This window comes from Muscardinus avellanarius (genome assembly GCF_963383645.1).
Source record: "Muscardinus avellanarius genome assembly, chromosome: 11".
NCBI lineage: Eukaryota > Metazoa > Chordata > Mammalia > Rodentia > Gliridae > Muscardinus > Muscardinus avellanarius.
Genome location: NC_137797.1, coordinates 13,158,754 through 13,178,216, shown reverse-complemented (window position 1 = coordinate 13,178,216; position 19,463 = coordinate 13,158,754). Strand labels below are relative to the sequence as shown.

The following is a 19,463-nucleotide window of genomic DNA, read 5'->3' as shown; positions in this document are numbered from 1 at the left end:
AGACCCTGTTTCCAAGTAAAATATATTTTTAAAAAAAAGGTCTGGGAATTTAACCTGGAGGTAGAAAACCCCTGGGATCCATCCCCAGTACCACACAAAAAAAAAAAAAAAAAAACTCTTACTAAGTTAATAAAAAAAGATACAGCACCCAGAACTCACATCTCTAAACAGCTTTACTCTAAAGAAATAGGATCATTACTATTTACTTATTTATTTACCTGTTTATTTTGTATTGGGGATTGAACTCAGGAGCATTCTTCTACTGAGCCACATCCCTAGCACAAATTTTTATTTTTAAGTTTTTGTTTTTATTTTTATTTTTTTCGTGTCTGGGAATGGAATCAAGGGGTGTTCTACCTCTGAGCTACACCCGCTGCCCTTTTTTTTGGTGGTACTGGGGTTCCTGGAAACCCTTCTACCTCCAGGCTACACTCCTAGACCTATTTTATATTTTTATTTGAAAACAGGGTCTCTTGAGCCAGTGAGGCTGGCTTCGAACCTGAGCAATCCTCCTGTCTCCGCCTCCCAAGCACAGGGATTACAAGCGGGCGCCACCATGCCCGGCTTCCTGCCCTATTTTTTATTCCTTATTTTTATTTATTTGTGTGTGTGTGTGTGTGTGTGTGTGTGTGTGTGTGTGTATGGTACTAGGGGTGGAACCCAGGGGATTTTCTACCTCCAGTCTATACTCCTAGACCTATTTTATACTTTATTTGGAAACAGGGTCTCACTAAGTTTCTGAGAGCCTCACTCAGTAGCTGAGGCTGACTTTGAACCTGTGCGATCCTCCTGTCTCAGCCTCCCAAGCACTGGGATTACAAGCGTGTGCCACCACTCCCGGCTTATTCTTTATTTTGAAACAGGGTCTCACTGAGTTGCAAAGGGCCTCACTAAGTAGCTGAGGCTGTCCGCGAACTGGGATCCTCTGGTCTTAGCCTCCCAAATGCTGGAATTACAAGTGTGCGTCACCACGCCCAGCTATTTATTTTTGTTTTTGAAACAGTCTAAGTTCCTAAAGCTAGCCTCAAACCTGTGGTACTCCTGTCTCAGCCTCCCAAATTAGGATATGCCACTATACCCTGCCAAATCACTGCTATGTAAATGGAAAAGAGGGCTTGCTGCCTTTTTTTTTTTTTTTTTTTTTTTTTCAGTACTGGGTATGGAACCTACTGGCATTGTACCTTCAAGCTACACCCTAGCCCTATTTTTTAGTCTTTTTATTTTTATTTTATTTATTTATTTATTTATTTTTCTTTTTCTTTTTTTTTTTTTTTGCGGGTCTGGGGATAGAACCTAAAGGCATTTGTGCCAGGCATGGGCATGGTCCTCCAGTCTCAGCCTCCCAAATGCTGGGATTACAAGTGTGCACCACCACACCCGGCTTTAGTCTTTTTTTGTGTGTGTGTGGTACTGGGGAGAACCCAGGGGCATTCTACCTACAAGTTACACCCCCAGCCCTATTTTTTATTCTTTATTTTGAAACAGGGTTTCACTGAGTTGCAAAGGGCCTCACTAAGTAGCTGAGGCTGTCTGCGAACCGCAATCCTCCAGTCTCAGCTTCCCGAATGCTGGGATTACAAGCGTGTACCACCACACCTGGCTCTTTTTATTCTTTGAAACAGGGTTTCACTGAGTTGCCAAGGGCCTTGCTAAGTAGCTGAGGCTGTCCACGAACCACGATCCTCTGGTCTCAGCCTCTTCATTGCTAAGATTACAAGCATGTGCAACCATGCATTGCTTTTTATTATTATACTGTATTTATCCATCTTATCAATTAGATTATCTCATTCTTGGCTGTATTCCCAATGTCTGGCACATAATGGATACTCATTAAATATTTACTAATAAATAAATGGCAATATACTTTACTCAAGTTACTTTTTTCTGTTACCTTTGAAACCTTTTTGGTCTCTGCTTTTTCATTCATTGCCATTGGATTTTTTTTTTTTTTTAATTTTATTTGTTTTCAGTACTGGGGCTAGAACCCAAGGCCATTCAAACAGGTTCTCACAAAGCAAAGCGCCTCACATTCAAGATCTAATAATTAATAGATGGTGTCTCTAAGACAAGGTAGCTTTACACTTTAGATTTCCTGTGTTTTCCATAGTTTATGTTCTTAACTTCCAAAGGACAAGATCTATGCCTTAAAACTCATGTTCTTACCTACTTACTATACCACCACCCTATATAATTATTCTATAAATGTTAGGTTTTTTTTTTTACTTTATTTGTGTGTGTGTGTGGTTACTGGGAATGGAACCCAGGAGCTTCTACCTCTCAATTCCATCCACCCCAGCTCTATTTTTTATTCTTTTATTTTGAAACAGGGTCTCGCTGAGTTGCAGAGGGCCCTCACTAAGTAGCTAAGGTTGTCCTCAAACTGCGATCCTCTGGTCTCAGTCTCCCAAATGCTGGGATTACAAGCGTGTGCCCCCACGCCTGGCTAGGGAAAGATTTTTAGATGAATAAATTTCCACATTATTGTTGTATATTGTACTCCAATAAATGTTGAGCATATAGATAAGCCTTTTTATAAAGGTTAGCATAAAATTTTATTTTTTTATTTTTTTTATTTTTATTTTTTTGGTGGTACTGGGGTTCCTGGAAGCCCTTCTACCTCCGGGCTACACTCCCAGACCGATTTTTTACATTTTTATTTGGAAACAGGGTCTCCTCAACCAGCGTGCGTGGCTGGCTTCGAACCTGTACGATCCTCCTGTCTCTGCCTCCCAAGCGTGGGGATTACAAGCGTGCGCCACCACGCCCGGCAAAATTTTAAATCTAAGTTTTCAATAAACATTCAGTGCAGTTACTTTGGATCGTGTTCTAGAAATGTATCCGTACCTCAGAATGATTTCAAGCTCCTTTTGGAATTAAATCAAAGCTATCACACAGCTTTCTGTTGTTACCGGTCCTTGTTTTTTGAAGATAGGTTTTTTGGGGGAGTGGGGTACAGGAGATTGAATCCAGGTACATTCTACCTCAGAGAATCAGGTACATTCTATCCCTAGCCCTATTCTATTCTTATATGTTGAAACAGGGTCTTGCTAAGTCGTGGAGGGTCTCACTAAGTTGCTGAACCACGCCCAGTTGAGGATAGTTATTTCATGGAACTTTTTAATTTTTAATTAATTTATTTTTTGTGCTAGGGATTGTAGGGATTGAACCCAGGGGCTTCTACCTCTGAGCTACATCCCCAGCCCTTTTTACTTTTTGTTTTGAACAAGGTCTCACTAGGCTGCTGAGAGTCTCACGACATTTCTGAGGCTGTCTCTGGACCTGTGGTCCTCCTGCCTTGGTTTCCCAAGTTCTGGAATTACAGGCATGCACCCCCACACTCTGCTTTATGCACACAATATTGAGAACTAGGTCAAGAGCCAGGCATGATGGCACACATTTGTAATTCTAGCACTTGGAAGGCTGAGACAGGAGAATCTCAGTTTCAAGGCCAGCCTCAGCTACTTAGTGAGGCCCTCAGTAACTTAGTGAGACCCTGTTTCAAAATAAATAATAAAAAATAGGGCTATGGGTGTAGCTCAGAGGAGGATGTCTTTGGATTCAATATTCAATCCTTAGTACTGCAAAAAAAAAAAAAAGAAAAACTAAGTCAGCTTTGTTTAAAACAAGATACAACTCTGAAATTATAAGACCAAACTGTGGGACTCTGTTTGTCCTGGAGTCATAAATCTGAGAGTGTGTGTGTATCAGAGACAGACACAGGGAATTGAACATTGAGCATTCTACCTCTAAGCTATACCCCCGGCCACTTTTTATTTTATTTTGGAACAGGCTCTTACTAGTTGATGAGGGCCTTGCCAAGTTGCTGAGACTAGCCTCAAACCCGTGATCCTCCTCTCAGCCTCTCAAATACTGGGATTACAGGTTTGTGCAACCACACCTATCTCAGAAACTCTGACCCTTAAGACATACAGAATTTCCATTAAATTTTTTAGCTGGGTTCAATCCCCAGTACCCCAAAAAATGTGATTTGATTTTGTTTTTCAAAAAGCATCTATTGCAGCTGGGTGTGGTGGCACACACTTATAATCCCAGCATGTGGGAAGCTGAGACAGGAGGATTACACAGGTTTGAAACCAGCCTCATCCACTTAGTGAGTCCCTTTGCAATTCAGTGAGACCCTGTTTAAAAATAAAGAATAAAATATAGGGCTGGGGGTGTTGCTCGGAGGTAGTATGCCCCTGTGTTCCAGCCCCAGTAACACAATTAAAAAAAAAAAATCCATTGCTTTTTTTGTGTGTGTGTGTGGTACTGGGGATGGAACCCAGAGGCTTTCTACCTCCGGGCTATACTCCCAGACCCATTTTATATTTTATTTGGAAACAGGGTCTCACTAAGTTGCTGAGAGCCTCACTTAGTAGCTGAGGCTGGCTTCGAACCTGCCCGATCCTCCTGTCTCTGCCTCCCAAGCGCGGGGATGACAAGCGTGCGCCACCACGCCCGGCTCCATTGCTTTTTTATATTGATGTGTCATAACCCAATGAAGAACAAGCACCTTTTAAATAGCTCGATGAAGTACAAGGGGTTCATCTTGACATTGACTACCAAAGAACTGTGTTCAGTTATTTACTTCTTAGCCTCAACCACAAAAATGGGAATAATAAAAGAATGATAAACTACAAATGACAGTAAAAGCAGGATCAGAAAAATGGTATGATTAGAAATCAACACCAGAGAAATAAAAAGATAACGTAGAGTTAGCACTTAGGTTTCTGGCCCCAGAGCTTCAAATGAAATTACATGGTTCTGATTTTCATTCATTTCTTTCTTTCTTTCCTTCTTTCTTTCTTTCTTTCTTTCTTTCTTTCTTTCTTTCTTTCTTTCTTTCTTTCTTTCTCGTGTGTGTGTGTGTGTGTGTGTGTGTGTGTGTGTGTGTGTGTGTGTGTGTGTGAGAGAGGTTGGGGGGGAAGAGGGAGGGAGGGAGGGGCAGAGACAGACAGACACCGGGGATTAAACCCAGAGGCATTCTATCTCTGAGCTACAGCCCTAGTCCAGTTTTATTTATTTGGAAACAGATTCTCACTAAGTTGCAGAGGGCCTCACTAAGTTTTCAAGGCTGGCTTCAAACCTGTGATCGTCTTGTCTCAGCCTCCCAAGTACTAGGATTACAAACGTGTGCTATCACACCTGGTTATGGTTATGGTTTTCAAAGACAAAAAAAACTTAACACCCCAAGAGAAGGAAAAACTTTTGTTTTTTAGAACATAGTTCTAAAAAAAATTATACTATGTGGGATTATATGGGGATTATATGAAGAGCTTTAGAAATAATTAACATGTAGCTTTCAACAGCCTGAAAAACCTTAAAATAATTTAGCGTGTGGATTTTACCTGCTAAAAGTAAAAGTGATACTCATCTCCTGGATGAGAAGTAACGTGGATTAACAACTACCACGATTAGAAGAGCTAGTGGATGGCATCAGCGCTTCTGTGAGTGAGAAAGTGGGTGTGGTTTCTACTTTGCTACGTGGACTCGGGTTACTAAACCTGGGCTCTAATCAAGCCTTGCCCTCTTCTGTCTTCTGTGTGGTACTAGCCAAAAAAGAAGAACATGTCGGCCTACCAAGTGTTCTGTAAAGAGTATCGTGTAACCATTGTAGCTGACCATCCGGGAATAGGTAAGAACATTTCTGATATTTCGGGAGTTTTTGGTTTTGTTTTGTTTTCTACTTTAGCTCTGAAGCATTGCAACGGGCAACTTCTTCACGGAACATTAAAACACAAATCCCATTTCTTTCCTAGATCTACAAATTACTTTAGATTGTTTCTTAGTTCATCCCACCCATAAAAAAGATGTTTTCTATTCATATCTCTTAAACTGATAATATGGTAAACTGTGAAATGTTATGAAGCACTGTTTTTGTATAAATGCACATAATTATGCAGCTCTTTATATCTGTAGTCAGACTTTTATTTAAACTGCCCTTGGGTGTAGATTTATGAGATGACTTATTTTTTTATATTTGTCTTTATATTAGAGGATAGTGAGATGAGAAAAACACTATATTGCCGGGTATGGTGGCACATGCCTATAATCCCTATATTTGGGAGGTTGAGATAGGAGGCCAGCCTCAGTAATTCAGTGAGGCCCTCTACAACTTAGTAAGACCCTGTTTCAAAATAAAAAATAAAGTAAGACGGGGGTTATAGTTCAGAAATAGAATGCCCCTGGGTTCAATCCCCAGTACCACAGAAAAAAGGAAAACATACTGCAGACCCTGGACGGGGCACTTAGCCTTTACCTGTTTATTAGCCTAATGTGTAAAACAGCTGCCCTGCCCACCCCAGTGCATGGTTGCTATGAGGTACGCGTGCAGTTGCTGTATAAATGGAAGGATCATATCTCACATCTGGAGGATTGCCTCTGAGCTGGTTTCAGGAATTCTTCTTTGGTACTAATTTGTCAGAAATTGGGTAAAAACCTCTATCTTTTATCAAATTATATGTAACATACTGTATTGGATTGTGAAGTCAAATTAAAAAACAAAAACATGCCTCAGGACTAAGTCCCTGGAGTGAATGGACAAAGATCTGCGCCTCTCCGTGGCTGCCCAGCGCCCTCCTCCTGCAGAGCCAGAGGGAAGTGGAGGCTCTGGCTGGGTGTCTGGAGGAGTCTTGCCATATTAAGCCTGACAGTCAATGCCTTGTTCCAGTTTTTGCTCCCATTAGTCTTCTGTTCTGATAAAGCTAACTCTCTTCTATATTGTTTGTTTTACTCTTAAATGCCAGATTTTGGGGAACTTAGTAAAAAACTGGCCGAGGTATGGAAGCAATTGCCAGAAAAGGACAAGCTGGTAAGCACGCCTTCTTACAAGCATTGTCTTTATTGATTTTTGCTTTCCCACATGTGTATATAGACCAGCCACACAGCACTGGAGTAGTGGAAAACATTACAAAGCACCAGAAAATGGTTTAGCAGAGGGTGATGGTGTCGAGTTACTGCAAAGATTCAGCTATAGGGAGAGTCTTTTCTCCCCACCCCTGTTTTTGTTTTGTTTGTTTTGGTACTGGGGATTGAGCCCAGGGGCATTCTACCTCTGAACTACACCCCCGGTCTTATGTTATTTTTTATATGGAAACGGAGTCTCCCTAAATTGCTGGGGCTGGCTGTGAACCTGCGATGATACTCCCATCTCAGCCTCCCAAGTACTGGGAGTACAAGCATGCGCCACCACACCCGGCAGTCCTTTTATTTTTTGTTGTGAACCATTATCTCTAGTTGCTGAGAGTCCTGCTGAGTTGCTGATGCTCTTCTTGAACCTGTGATCCTCCTGTCTCTGCCTCCCAGATAGTGTGATTGTAGGAGCATACCACCATCCTTGTGGGAGGCTGTCTTTTCTAACTTTATGTTTTCCCCAAAATCTATATTTGAGCCAAAACAAGAGCTAACTTGGGGAGTGATTGGTGTTAAAAGAGAATCTAAAGCCACAATCCTCTGCTATAAATACCTAATAACCATGATCTGAGAACTGAGGAATGTCATCCTACAGATAGGAACGCATTTAACTAGGTTTCAGGTCACCCTCATCAACCATTACCAAGTAATGTATGCTCCCATAAGACAATTATAATTCATATCTGAATCATGCATAGTAATTTTCCAATGTATGATATGTAGGAAGTGTGGAACAAGAATTGCCGTCTCGCTTTAAAGTACAACCACATGGGTATTAGGCAAAGCCAGATGTCTGTAATTTCCATTTCAATTGTATAGTGATTTAAAAACCAGTATTGAGATTTTTCCCCATGCCTCCCCACACACACACACTACTAGGGATTGAATCCAGGGGCATTCTGTCTCTGAGCTACCCTCCTATCCCTTTTTATTATTTTATTTTGAAATAGGGACCTATTAAGTTCCTAAGACTGGCCTTGAACCTGCCATCCTCCTGCTTTAGCCTCCAAACTGCTGGGACTATAGGTGTGCACCGCTGTGTATGGCTAGTACTACATTTGGCCATTGGCATTAAGGAATGTTTATGATCTTCCACTTAAATATCAATGTAATCCATAGTCTGAGCCAGTTCAGTGACTCAGTTTAAAATGGAACATTAGCCCACTGCCTGCCACCTCCACCCTTCGCTTTCTTCATTTTGTTCTACCTTGGATACTTTCCATTTTATTTTTTTGTTTTAATTTTTAATATATTGCAGATTTGGAAGCAAAAAGCTCAGTATTTGCAGCACAAACAGAACAAAGCAGAAGCTACAACTGTGAAAAGAAAAGCCTCCCGCTCAGAAGGGCCCATGGAAGTCAAAGGTAGTGGCCCCCCCTCTGCGGGGTCCTTGTCTCCAAGACACTGCATATTTTGCTTCCTCAGATCGGAAAAGCAGCTTATATTAAAAGCAGACCTTTAGACCCAGATGTTATTACTGATTATTGCAGACCAAAAAAGATACTCAGATATAGGAAATATAAATCACAGGTCAACAAGTTTTTTCAGCAAAGGTAGGCCTTGTGTGCCATAGGCATTATCTGTCACATATTTCCCAACCTTTTAAACTACTTTTTTATACAACTATTTTTAGCTGTCAGGTCATACAAAAAGAGGTCATAGACTAGATTTATCCTTCAGCCATTGTTCTGCTAATGTCTGTATAATTCATAAAGATTTTGATCAGGAATAACATTTTGGTGATGTTCAAGGCAGTGGGCAAATTTCATCTCTACTTCATCCCTCTTTTCTCAGCTTCTTCAGCGGGAGTACTGTCACCTCAAAAGAAATCCCCACCCACCACCGTGATGCTGCCAGCGTCGCCAGCCAAGGCCCCGGAGACAGAGCCCATTGACGTTGCTGCTCATCTTCAGCTGTTGGGAGAGTCCCTCAGCCTCATTGGACACCGCCTGCAGGAGACGGAAGTGAGTACAGCATGGATCTACACACTCACTTCACATTCGCTGAGCAGTTATGTAATGCAGAATTATGCCGGGTACTCCAGACATAGTAAGAAGAAAACCGTGTCAGCTGAGTGTGGTGGCAGGGGCCTGCAGTCCCAGTACTTGGCGCTGAAACAGAAGTCTCTCAGGTTCAAGACGAGTCTCAGAAACTGAGCAAGACTCCTAACCTAGTGAGATCCTGTTTTGAAACAAAAAAAAATTTTAAAAGGCTGGGGGTATAGAAAAAAAAAGTAACAGGAACATCTAGAGATTTGAAATCTACCTGTTGACTAAGTTTATATTAATGCCACACAGTTGAAACAGAACACAAAAAGAAGTTAGAATATACCCTGTAATTGGTTTTTATTCTTTAAAGTATAATGCAGATGTGTCCAAACCCATAGCAGTTTTGATCACTTGTCTTCAAAGATAGTATAAATTTTTCAGTGTATTTCTGGTAAATTCTTGAATAGACAGATGAGTTTCTCTCCTTTGAAAATAGGTAGCAAATGGGGAGGTTGAAGTTCTCAAGCTCTTTCGTACTGTGCACTCAGATTATCCCGTGCTGTGTGCCTGAGGGAGGTTTTTGTTTTTCAGGCTTCAGTTTCAAAATCACTGAACCTGCAGAGCTGCCTTGCTCCACTTCTATGACCATATTCAATTTCTAACCATATCGCCCCTCAGCGTAGTAGTTCACCTTTCAATTCTAATAAGACAGAAATCTAAGCTGCTAATGCCATTTTTAGGCTGTGAAATCAGCACAGAAATATAAAGCTAATCACATGGATAGAATTACCATTCAACAAATAAAATGCCAGAGGCCACAAGAGGTGAAGCTGGTCTGAGTTCTTTGGCTAATTTCTTTTCTTTTTTCCTTTTTGGTACCGGGGATATTCTACCTCTGAGTTTGAGCTCTCAGTCCTATTTTATTTTATTTTTGTGGCACTGATGATTGAACCCTGAGGCATTCTACCTCTGTACTACATCCCCAGCTGTAGGGTCTCACTAGATTAATGAGAGCCTCGCTATTTGGTTAGATTGTCCTCCAACCTGCAATCCTCCTGTTTCAGCTTCCCAAGTACTGAGATTACAGGGTATGCCACCACACCTGGATCTTTTTTTTTTTTTTTTTTTTTTTTTTTTTTTGTGGTACTGGGGGTGGAACCCAGAGGCTTTCTACCTCCAGGCTATACTCCCAGACCTATTTTATATTTTATTTGGAAACAGGGTCTCACTAAGTTTCTGAGAGCCTCACTTAGTAGCTGAGGCTGGCTTCGGACCTGTGTGATCCTCCTGACTCAGCCTCCCAAGTGTGGGGATTACAAGCGTGCGCCACCACGCCCGGCTACACCAGACCTATTGTATATTTTATTTGGAAACAGGGTCTCACTAAGCTACTGAGGCTGGCTTAATGCCTGCAATCTTCATGTCCCAGCCTCCCAAGTACTGGAATTGCAAGCATGGGACACCACACCTGGCTTTTATTTTAATTTTGAAACAGGGTCTTGCTAAGTTGTTGAGATTGACCTCAAACCTGAGATTCTCCTGTCTCGGCTTTCTAAATCCCGGGATTAGAGGTGTGTGCCACCACACTCAGCTTTGGCTAATTTCTAAAAATTCAGCAGGTGTCAAGAGAATTTAAGCACTCATGTAGATTCATATATCTGAATGGATAATTGTATTTCTAGAATAAAATATTCTGTGATTTTTATTTTGGTTTTTCATATTTAGGTATTCTCTTTTCTTAAAAGTTAGAAGTATTTGGAAGTATTATATTACTTAGATTACTTAGAAGTTAGGATTACTTAGAAGTAATAATGGTTTGTTATAAGCAGCTTCCATATTTCACATTTCCCCCATATATTTCCATTAGTTTAGCAAATATTTGTTGAATACGTAGGCATTAATCCAAGACCTTGGGGAGTAGAAAATCTGAACAGCATAGTATGCCTCTATACTATCAGAAAACTTACAGTCTAATTGGTAAGATAGAACATTTACATAATTAACAAAATGAAACCAACCAGTTTCCATGAAGAGTTACTATGAAAGTTACATATACATAGGACAGTCGTCCCTCCTGGTGCGTGCAAGATATGTTCAAGTGTCCAGCAGATCCTGAAACCACATAGGGTACTGAATCCTATCACAAGCATGATGATACCATACCATTAGACCCGATAGTTAAGATCGCTACTGAGTAGACTAATAAGTGGGTGGAGTATACAGGATAGATACACTGAACAAAGGGGTGATTCACTTCCTGGGAAGGACAGAGCAGGACAGAAATTTCATCATGCTATTCAGAACAACATGCAATTTAAAACTTAGTGGATCCAGGTGTGGTGGCACATGCTTTTAGTCCCAGTAATTGGGATGCCAAAACAGGAGGATCACTGGCCAGTCTCAACAACTTAGTAAGGCTCTCCACAAGTTGGTGAGACCCTGTTTCATATTTAAAATATATATACATATATACATACATACATATACATATATATGGCTGGGAGTGTAGCTCAGAGTTAGAAAGCTCCTGGTTCAATCCCCAGCAACAACAACAAAAACTAAGTGGGTGGTGTTTGGTTTGGTTTTCTCCAGTAACGGGAATTGAATCCAGAGCCTCATGCATACGAGGTAGATGGAATTTTTCGTTTATTCTTTTTGGCTACAGGTGTGATAGTGCACACCTGTAATACCTGTACTTGGGATTCTGAGACAGGAGGATTGCAGGTTCAAGGCCAGCCTCAGTAACTTAATGAGACCCTGTTTCAAAATAAAATAGGTCTGGGGAGCAGGGTATGGTGTCACACACTTGTAATCCCAGTACTTGAGAGGCCGAGACAGGAGGATGGCAGGTTTGCATCCAGCCTCAGCTACTTGGTGAAGCCCTCTGCAACTTAGTGAGACCCTGTTTCAAAATAAAGAATAGATCTGGGTGTGATGGCACACGCTTGTAATCCCCTCACTTGGGAGGCTGAGACAGGAGTTATCACACAAGTTCGAAGCCAGCCTCAGCTGCTTAGTGAGGCTCTCAGCAACTTAGCGAGACCCAGTTTCCAAATAAAGTATAAAATAGGTCTGGGAGTATAGCTCATAGGTAGAAAAGCCCCTGGGTTCCACCCCAGTACCACAAAAAAGAAAGGAAGGAAAGAAGGAATAAAAAAATCTGGCTGGCAGTATAGCTCAGAGGTAGAATGTCCTTGGGTTCAATCCTCAGCACCACAAAATAAAATAGGTCTGGGGGTATAATTTGGAGGTAGGCTGTCCCTGGGTTCAATCTCCAGTACCCAAAAAAAAATTTTTTCTGACTGAGGTTGACCATGGATAACTGAAACTGTGAAAGGGAAACCACAGATATGGGGCAACTACTGTAACAAGAAAAGGAAAAACTTTGCAGATTCTCCAGTCTACTTTTGTTTTTTTGGGTTTTTGTTTTATTTGTCTTGCTTTTTGTTTGTTTGTGGTACTAGGGGCTGAACCTAGGAGCAAGCATTCTACCTCTGAGCTATATCTAGTCCTATTTTATTGTATTATTTATTTATTTACTTATTTATTTACTTGCGGTACTGGGTTTGAGAACCCAGGGGCATTCTGTCTCCGAGCTGCACCCCCAACACTATTTTTTATTCTTTTTGTTGTGTGTGTGGTCCTATGGATGGAACCCAGGGTCCTCTACCTCCAGGCTACACCCCCAACCTATTTTATATTTTATTTTGAAACAGAGTCTCACAAGTAGCTGAGGCTGTCCGTGAACCACATCCTCCTGTCTCAGCCTCCCAAATGCTGGGATTACAAGTGTGTACCACCATCTCCAGCTAAAGTTTTACCTTTTTTTTTTTTTTTCCCAGTACTGAGGATGGAACCAGGAGCATTCTACCGCCAAGCTATACCCCCAGCCCTATTTTTTTATTCTTTATTTGAAACAGGGTCCCACTGAGTTGCAAAGGGCCTCACTAAGTAGCTGAGGGTGTCCGTGAAACATGATCCTCTGGTCTCTGCCTCCCGAATGCTGGGATTACAAGTGTGTGCGCCACCACACCCAGCTCTAAAGTTTACCTTTTAAAGTCCACAATTTAGTAGCTTTCAGTATATTCTCAGTATTATAGGTTGTCACTACTGTCTAGTTCTTTATTATTTTTTTGTTGTGGTGGTAGTACTGGGGATTGAACCCAGGAGCATTCTACCTCTGAACTTTTTTTGGGGGGTGGGGGTTGGGGATGGAACTCAGGGGCATTTGACCTCCGAGCTACATCCCTTGCCCTATTTTTTATTCTTTATTTTGAAACAGGGTTTCACTACATTGCAGAGGGCCTCACTAAGTAGCTGAGGCTGTCTGCGAACCTCAATCCTCTGGTCTCAGCCTCCCAAATGCTGAGATTACAAGCATGTGCCACCACGCCCGGTTCCCGGCTTTATAGTTTTATTTAATCAAATATATCTGTGTTTTTACATTGATATATTTTGACATACAAAGAGTGATATTCCAATTTTTTCCTAATGCACATAATGGATATGTAGCTATCAAAATTATTAATGTTCTCTGGGCACAGTGGCACATGCCTTTAAACCTAGGGACTTGAGAGGCTGAGACAGGATTTTAAGTTTGAGGCCAGCGTAGGTAGGTTAGCCAGACCTGCCTCAAAATAAAAAATAAAAAGGTCTAGCCAGGTGTGGTGGCTCATGCTTGTAATCCTAGCATTTGGGAAGCTGAGACAGGAGGATTGCGGTTCGCGGACAGCCTCAGCCACTACTTAGTGGGGTCCTTTGCAACTCAGTGAGACCCTGTTCCCAAATAAATAATACAAAATAGGGCTGGGGGTGTAGCTTGGAAGAAGAATGCCCCTGGGTTCCATCCCCACCACCACAATAAAAATAAAAAGGGCTGGAAATGTAGGATACCCTAAGGTTCAATCCCCAGTACCACCTAAATAATAATTATAATAATTAATACTCATCTACATGTCACCAGAAATTATATACCACTCCTTAAGGAACATTGACTTATACAGTGTGTTAGTTTAGAGTTTGATGAGATTAGTGAGTATCTCAAGTTGAAACTCCCAGAGAGCTAGAGCACAGCTGGCCTCACTTCCAGCCCCTTCTCATCCTGCCATCCTGTGGATGGAGCTGGAGCATTCAGGAGACTGCTGGTGATCAGACTCTGAGAGTCAAGGGAGGCCTTGCGAAGGAAGGGGAGGTGATATTCACACTAGACTAATGAGTAAGCAGGATTGTGCCCTACAGAGATGTTGAGGAGAGATATCCCAGTCTAAGAAAGCAGCCTCCGTCCACTTCTCAGGCACGCCATCTTTTGCAGAGACGAATAAAAGAAGGCCGATTGAGGCTCTAGATTCCCACCCCCACTTTCTCCACATTTTTTAGCTGATTTATATATTGGAGTTCCATGCAAATTTTTATTTCAGCCAAGCATGGTGGTGCAGGGCTGTGATCCTAGTACTTGGGAGACTGAAACAGGAGGATCAACAGATTTAAGGCCAGTAACAACTTAGCAAGACTTTGAGCGCCATATTGAGATATTGAGACCTTCTTTTTTTTGATGGTGCTGGGGATGGAACCCAGGGGCATTCTACCTCCAAGCTATACCCACAGTCCTATTTTTTATTCTTTATTTTTAAACAGGGTTTCACTGAATTGCAAAGGGTCTCACTAAGTAGCTGAGGCTGTCCACAAACTGCAATCCTCCTGTCTCAGCCTCCCAAATGCTGGGATTACAAGCTTGTGCCACCATGCCTGGCTGGGACCCTCTTTCAAAATAAAAAAGGGCTGGAGGTACAGCTCAGAATTAGAATGCCCCTGGGTCTGTCCCCAGTACCAAAAATGAGAAAATATTTATTATTTGGGAGGGTATGATCAGAACTCCCATTGGGCTTTCTCTGAGAATATTTTCTATTTTAAATTGTGTGTGAGTGGCACACACTTGTAATCCCAGTACTTGGGAGTCTGAGACAGGAGGATCACAAGTTCGTGACCCGCCTCAGCACTTTGTGAGGCCCTCTACAACTTAGTGAAACCCTGTTTCAAAATAAAGAATAAAATAGGGATGGGGGTGTAGCTCAGAGGTAGAATGCCCCTGGGTTCAACCCCCATTATCACAAAAAAAAAAAAAAAGAAGAAGAAGAACTGGAGGGACATTAGTCTAGCAAGGGTGGCGGCTTACACTTATGCCAGTACTTGGGAGCCAGAGACAACGGGAGAATCACAGGCTGGAGACCAGCCTCCGCAATTTAGTGAGGCCCTCCACAACTTAGGCCTGTTCCCCAAGAAAAAGTAAAATAAAATAGGGCTGGGGATGTAGCTGAGAGGTAAAATGCCCTTGAGTTCAATCCCCAGTACCACAAAAAAGAAACTGTTGTTTTTACTTTAATAACAGTTGTTGAGCTGAGTGTGGTGGCGCACGCTTGTAATCCCAGCATTTGGGAGGCTGAGACAGGAGGATCTGGGTTCACGGCCAGCCTCAGCTACTTAGGCCCTCGGTAACTTAGTGAGACCCTGTTTCAAAATAAAGAATAAAAAATAGGGCTGGGGGTATAGCTCGGAGGTCAAATGCCCCTGGGTTCCTTCCCCACACCCTGCAAAAAAGAAAAAAATGAATAACAGTAGTCTATACATGACAAAGATTTGAATTTAATTCAACAAATGCTTCTCAGGAACTAACCCAGTTGCTCATGGGGAGACCACTATTTCACAGCGTCCCCATCCCTGTCACTCCCAGGGTTACTCTCTGGGATACCAGGAATTGTTGAGAGGACATAGAAAAGGATCGGGGGTTCCTGCTCTTGAGAGACTTAAATCCACTTGGAGATTCAGACACAAAATAGGAACGATTATTAACTGTAGGGTGACTAGCTGCTAACATTTACTGAATGCTCACTCACCAGTGTTCATTCAAAGTGCTTATGAAAATCAGTCCACTTCACTCACTGCAGCTTTAGAAGGTAGCACTTTTGTTCCTCCAGTTTTATTAAAGAAAAGGCAGAAACTTTGGTTGAGTCACTTGCTCTGGAGTTCAGCCCTGAAGTGCTGAGCCATTAGAGGTGTGGCCTCAGGTGCAAGCTCTTAACCTCCTGCTGGGCTGGTAACCCCCCACCCCCACAGAGAGTGAAGAGGAAAGCCAGGGAAGGGGCCAAGGAAAGGAGGAGTTGGCCATGGTGAGGCCTTGGGAGTGCTGGTGGCTTTGACAGAGAAGTGGGAGCGAGAGGAGGGTGAATTCCAGTGAGAAGGTTATTCCTCTTTATGCTGTGTCGAAATCAAGAAAGGGTTGGTGTGGTTGTACACGCCTGTAATCCCAGTACTTGGGAGGCCGAGACAGGAGGATCGGTAGGTTCAGAGCTAGTCTCAGCAAAGACCCTGTTTTCTTTTTTTTTTTTTTTTTTTTTTTTTGGTGGTACTGGGGTTCCTGGAAAACCTTCTACCACAGGGCTACACTCCCAGACCTATTTTTATATTTTTTTTATTTGGAAACAGGGTCTCTTAAGCCAGTGAGGCCGGCTTCAAACCTGCGCAATCCTCCTGTCTCTGCCTCCAAGGCACAGGGATTACAAGCGTGCACCACCATGCCCAATGCCCCTGTTTTCAAATAAAAATAGGATTATGGATGTAGCTCAGAGGTGGAATGCTTCTGGGTTCAATCCCCAGTACCAAATAAAAGAAAGAAATTAATAAATAGCTAAGAGAAGAGACTCAGCAGACATCAAGAAGTATAATTCTGGAGGTGAAGGTATTGATAGTAATAATAGTTTTGGGGTGGGTTTTTTTTTTTTTTTTTGGTGGTACTGGGGGTGGAACCCAGGGGCTTTTTTTCTACCTCGGGGCTCTACTCCCAGACCTATTTTATATTTTATTTGGAAACAGGGTCTCGCTAAGTTGCTGAGAGCCTCACTAAGTAGCTGAGGCTGGCTTCGAACCTGCGTGATCCTCCTGTCTCAGCCTCCCAAGCTCTGGGATTACAAGCGTGCGCCACCACGCCCGGCTCTTGATAGTAATAATAATAACTGCTAATAGTTGTTGAGTACTTACTGGCCACCAGGCACTATCCCAAGTACCTTATGTCCATTATCTCAACCCCATCTGGTGTAGCGCTGTATTCTTTCGGTGCAGCATAGTGAGCAACTGGGCCAGGCTCAGGAGCCGGGGGTGGTGGGGCAGGATGGAGCAGGCAGCCCAAGGCCTGCACTATTCCCTACGGCCTCTGCTGTGCTGCCTCTCGAGGGAATCAGGTTGTGCAAGAGCTGGGGGTGGCATTTGCAACCAGCAGTCTTATTTCTTATGTCTTCTGATCACAGATACATAGACAATATGAATTATACAAGATTAAGTTTTGAAACAAACCAAATAATTTTTGAAAGTGAACACTCACCCTAGAAAAATTATATCTGCTATCAAAAGCTCCATGTTTAAGCCAGGCGTGGTGGCGCATGCTTGTAATCCCTGCACTTAGGAGGCGGAGACCAGGAGGATTGCGCTGGTTCGGAGCCAGCCTTGCTGGTTTAAGAGACCCTGTTTCCACATTAAAAAAAAAAAAAAGTTAAAAAATAGGTCTGGGTGTGTAGCCCATGGGAGTATATCCCAGAGGTAGAAGGGCTTCCAGGAACCCCAGTACCACCAAAAAAGAAAGAAAGAAAAAGAAAGAAAGAAAGAAAGAATAAAACATTGGGTAGGGGTTGTAGGTCAGAAGTCAAATTCAAATGCCTCTGGGTTCCATCCCCAGACCCACAAAAAAGAAAAGAAAAGAAAGCTACCTGTGTTACTAAGCCATAAAGAACAAAATATGTCATTTGCAGGAAAATGGATGGAAATGGAGAACATCAGAATAAGTGAGAGAGAAGCCAGGCATGGTGGTGCACGCCTGTAATCCCAGCACTTTGGAGAGACTGAGTCAGGAGGATCACAAACGCAGTCAGTCTCAGCAACTTAGTGAAGGTCTCAGCTGAGTAAGATCCTGTTTCAAAATAAGAAATAAAGCTGGGAGTGTAGCACAGAGGTAGAATGCCCCTGGGTTTAATCCCTAACACCAAAAACGAAAAGAAAGTGAGAGAAGACACATGCAGAGTTAAGGGTGTATGTTTTCTTTCATGTGGCAGCTAGAGAAAAGGAAAGAAAAAAAATCCTCGTGACAATAGGAGACCGTGGAGTGGGGGAGCGCAGGGGTGGGCCCGACTGTTCTGCGCAGTCTGTGCCGTGCTCCGTGGTCCCGCTGTCCGCACAGTGGCGGTGCCCAGCTAGAAAGTGAAAGGCAGTGCCTGGCGAAACACGGATATGTTGATTGAAATGGTAGCGTCCCGTGGGGTGGTAGGATTTTCGGTCATTCTATTTTAGCTGTATTTGTAGAGTTGATCAAAGATATGCTTTTGCATGTATGATCTTACAAATCTCCCCAGCTGCTCTCTGGAGTTAGGTAAGGCATTTTCCAGTATTGCTGTTAAGGAGAAAGGAGTCCAGTGACTTTCCAAAGACATAGAAAATGAAATGGATTAGGAATAGGCAGGAATCCTGGGTATGTATAGGAAGAGTTTCCCTTTTAAGCAACTTACAAAGTAATAAAAGGAATTACCTTCCATTTCTGCTGTAAGTATCATACTGTTTGATGGGAAGTGTCGAGAATTTTAAAAGATCATTAGAGGAAGTTCACCAGAAAACGGAGAGCGCATCGGGACCGTGACTTGCTCACAGTCGCTTCCTTTCAGGGCATGGTGGCAGTGTCTGGCAGTCTGTCGGTGCTTCTGGATTCCATTATCTGTGCTCTCGGCCCTTTGGCATGTCTCACCACACAACTGCCTGAATTGAACGGCTGTCCCAAACAGGTGTTGGTGAGTTTTCCTTATTTCTCTTGAGTTCTTAGGACCACCCCCTTGGAAATCACAGAGGCCCTTCCTTAATGAGCACCGTCAGGTACAGGCTCCTAGGGTTTGGTGGCATGTGGTACTCCCTTCGTATTTGGCCCACGCAATGTGGTACTATATTATTAAAAGCATGCTATGCTTTCTGTGAAACTAAAAAATATACCGTTTCCCAAAATAGTGCTTTGGAGAGAAGCAATATGTAGTCCTTGCAGCACTGTAACTCCTGCGTTTCCCATGTGCTCTTCTAATGCAGAGAATGTGCAGGAATTTTCCTCCTCTTTTTTTGTTGGGATTAATGGGGAATCATCCAGAAAACTCCTAGCATAAGAGAAAAGAGTATGTCATCTTCCTCATCATTTTCTCTAACCACTTTTCCCATTTCTCTCCCGTGGACAAAGAAACATATCTCAGAAACCACGGTAGAGTACTATTCAACAAACCCCTTTTTCCTTCCTTTGCAGTCAAACACACTAGACAACATTGCTTACATCATGCCTGGACTGTGACAGCAAAGGATCCTGGGACTGAAACTTTTCCTGCCCCTTCGCTGGTTGTGTATATATGACTGTTCCAGATCTCTTCGCTGGCCTCTGGGTGTAGGTTTTGAATTTTTTATATCTATAAATATATATGTGTATATGTGATGTATAATATATACATAGGACTGTAACTACTTTGCTTTTAATAATTTTATGAAATGGCAAAGGTT

At 42.5% G+C, this 19,463-nt stretch overlaps 1 protein-coding gene across 1 annotated transcript in view; it reads left to right on the top strand.

The window, feature by feature from the left end:
• Positions 1-19,260, top strand: part of HMGXB4 (HMG-box containing 4) — a gene marked incomplete at both ends in the record, with an annotated part of 28,983 nt that extends 9,723 nt beyond the window's left edge. The window contains 6 exons of the mRNA XM_080705298.1: positions 5,554-5,635; positions 6,747-6,811; positions 8,171-8,276; positions 8,707-8,876; positions 18,599-18,721; positions 19,216-19,260. Coding sequence (XP_080561424.1) covers positions 5,554-5,635; positions 6,747-6,811; positions 8,171-8,276; positions 8,707-8,876; positions 18,599-18,721; positions 19,216-19,260 — 591 coding nt within the window. The remainder of the gene's footprint in view (positions 1-5,553; positions 5,636-6,746; positions 6,812-8,170; positions 8,277-8,706; positions 8,877-18,598; positions 18,722-19,215) is intronic.
• Between the last annotated feature and the right edge of the window lie 203 nt (positions 19,261-19,463).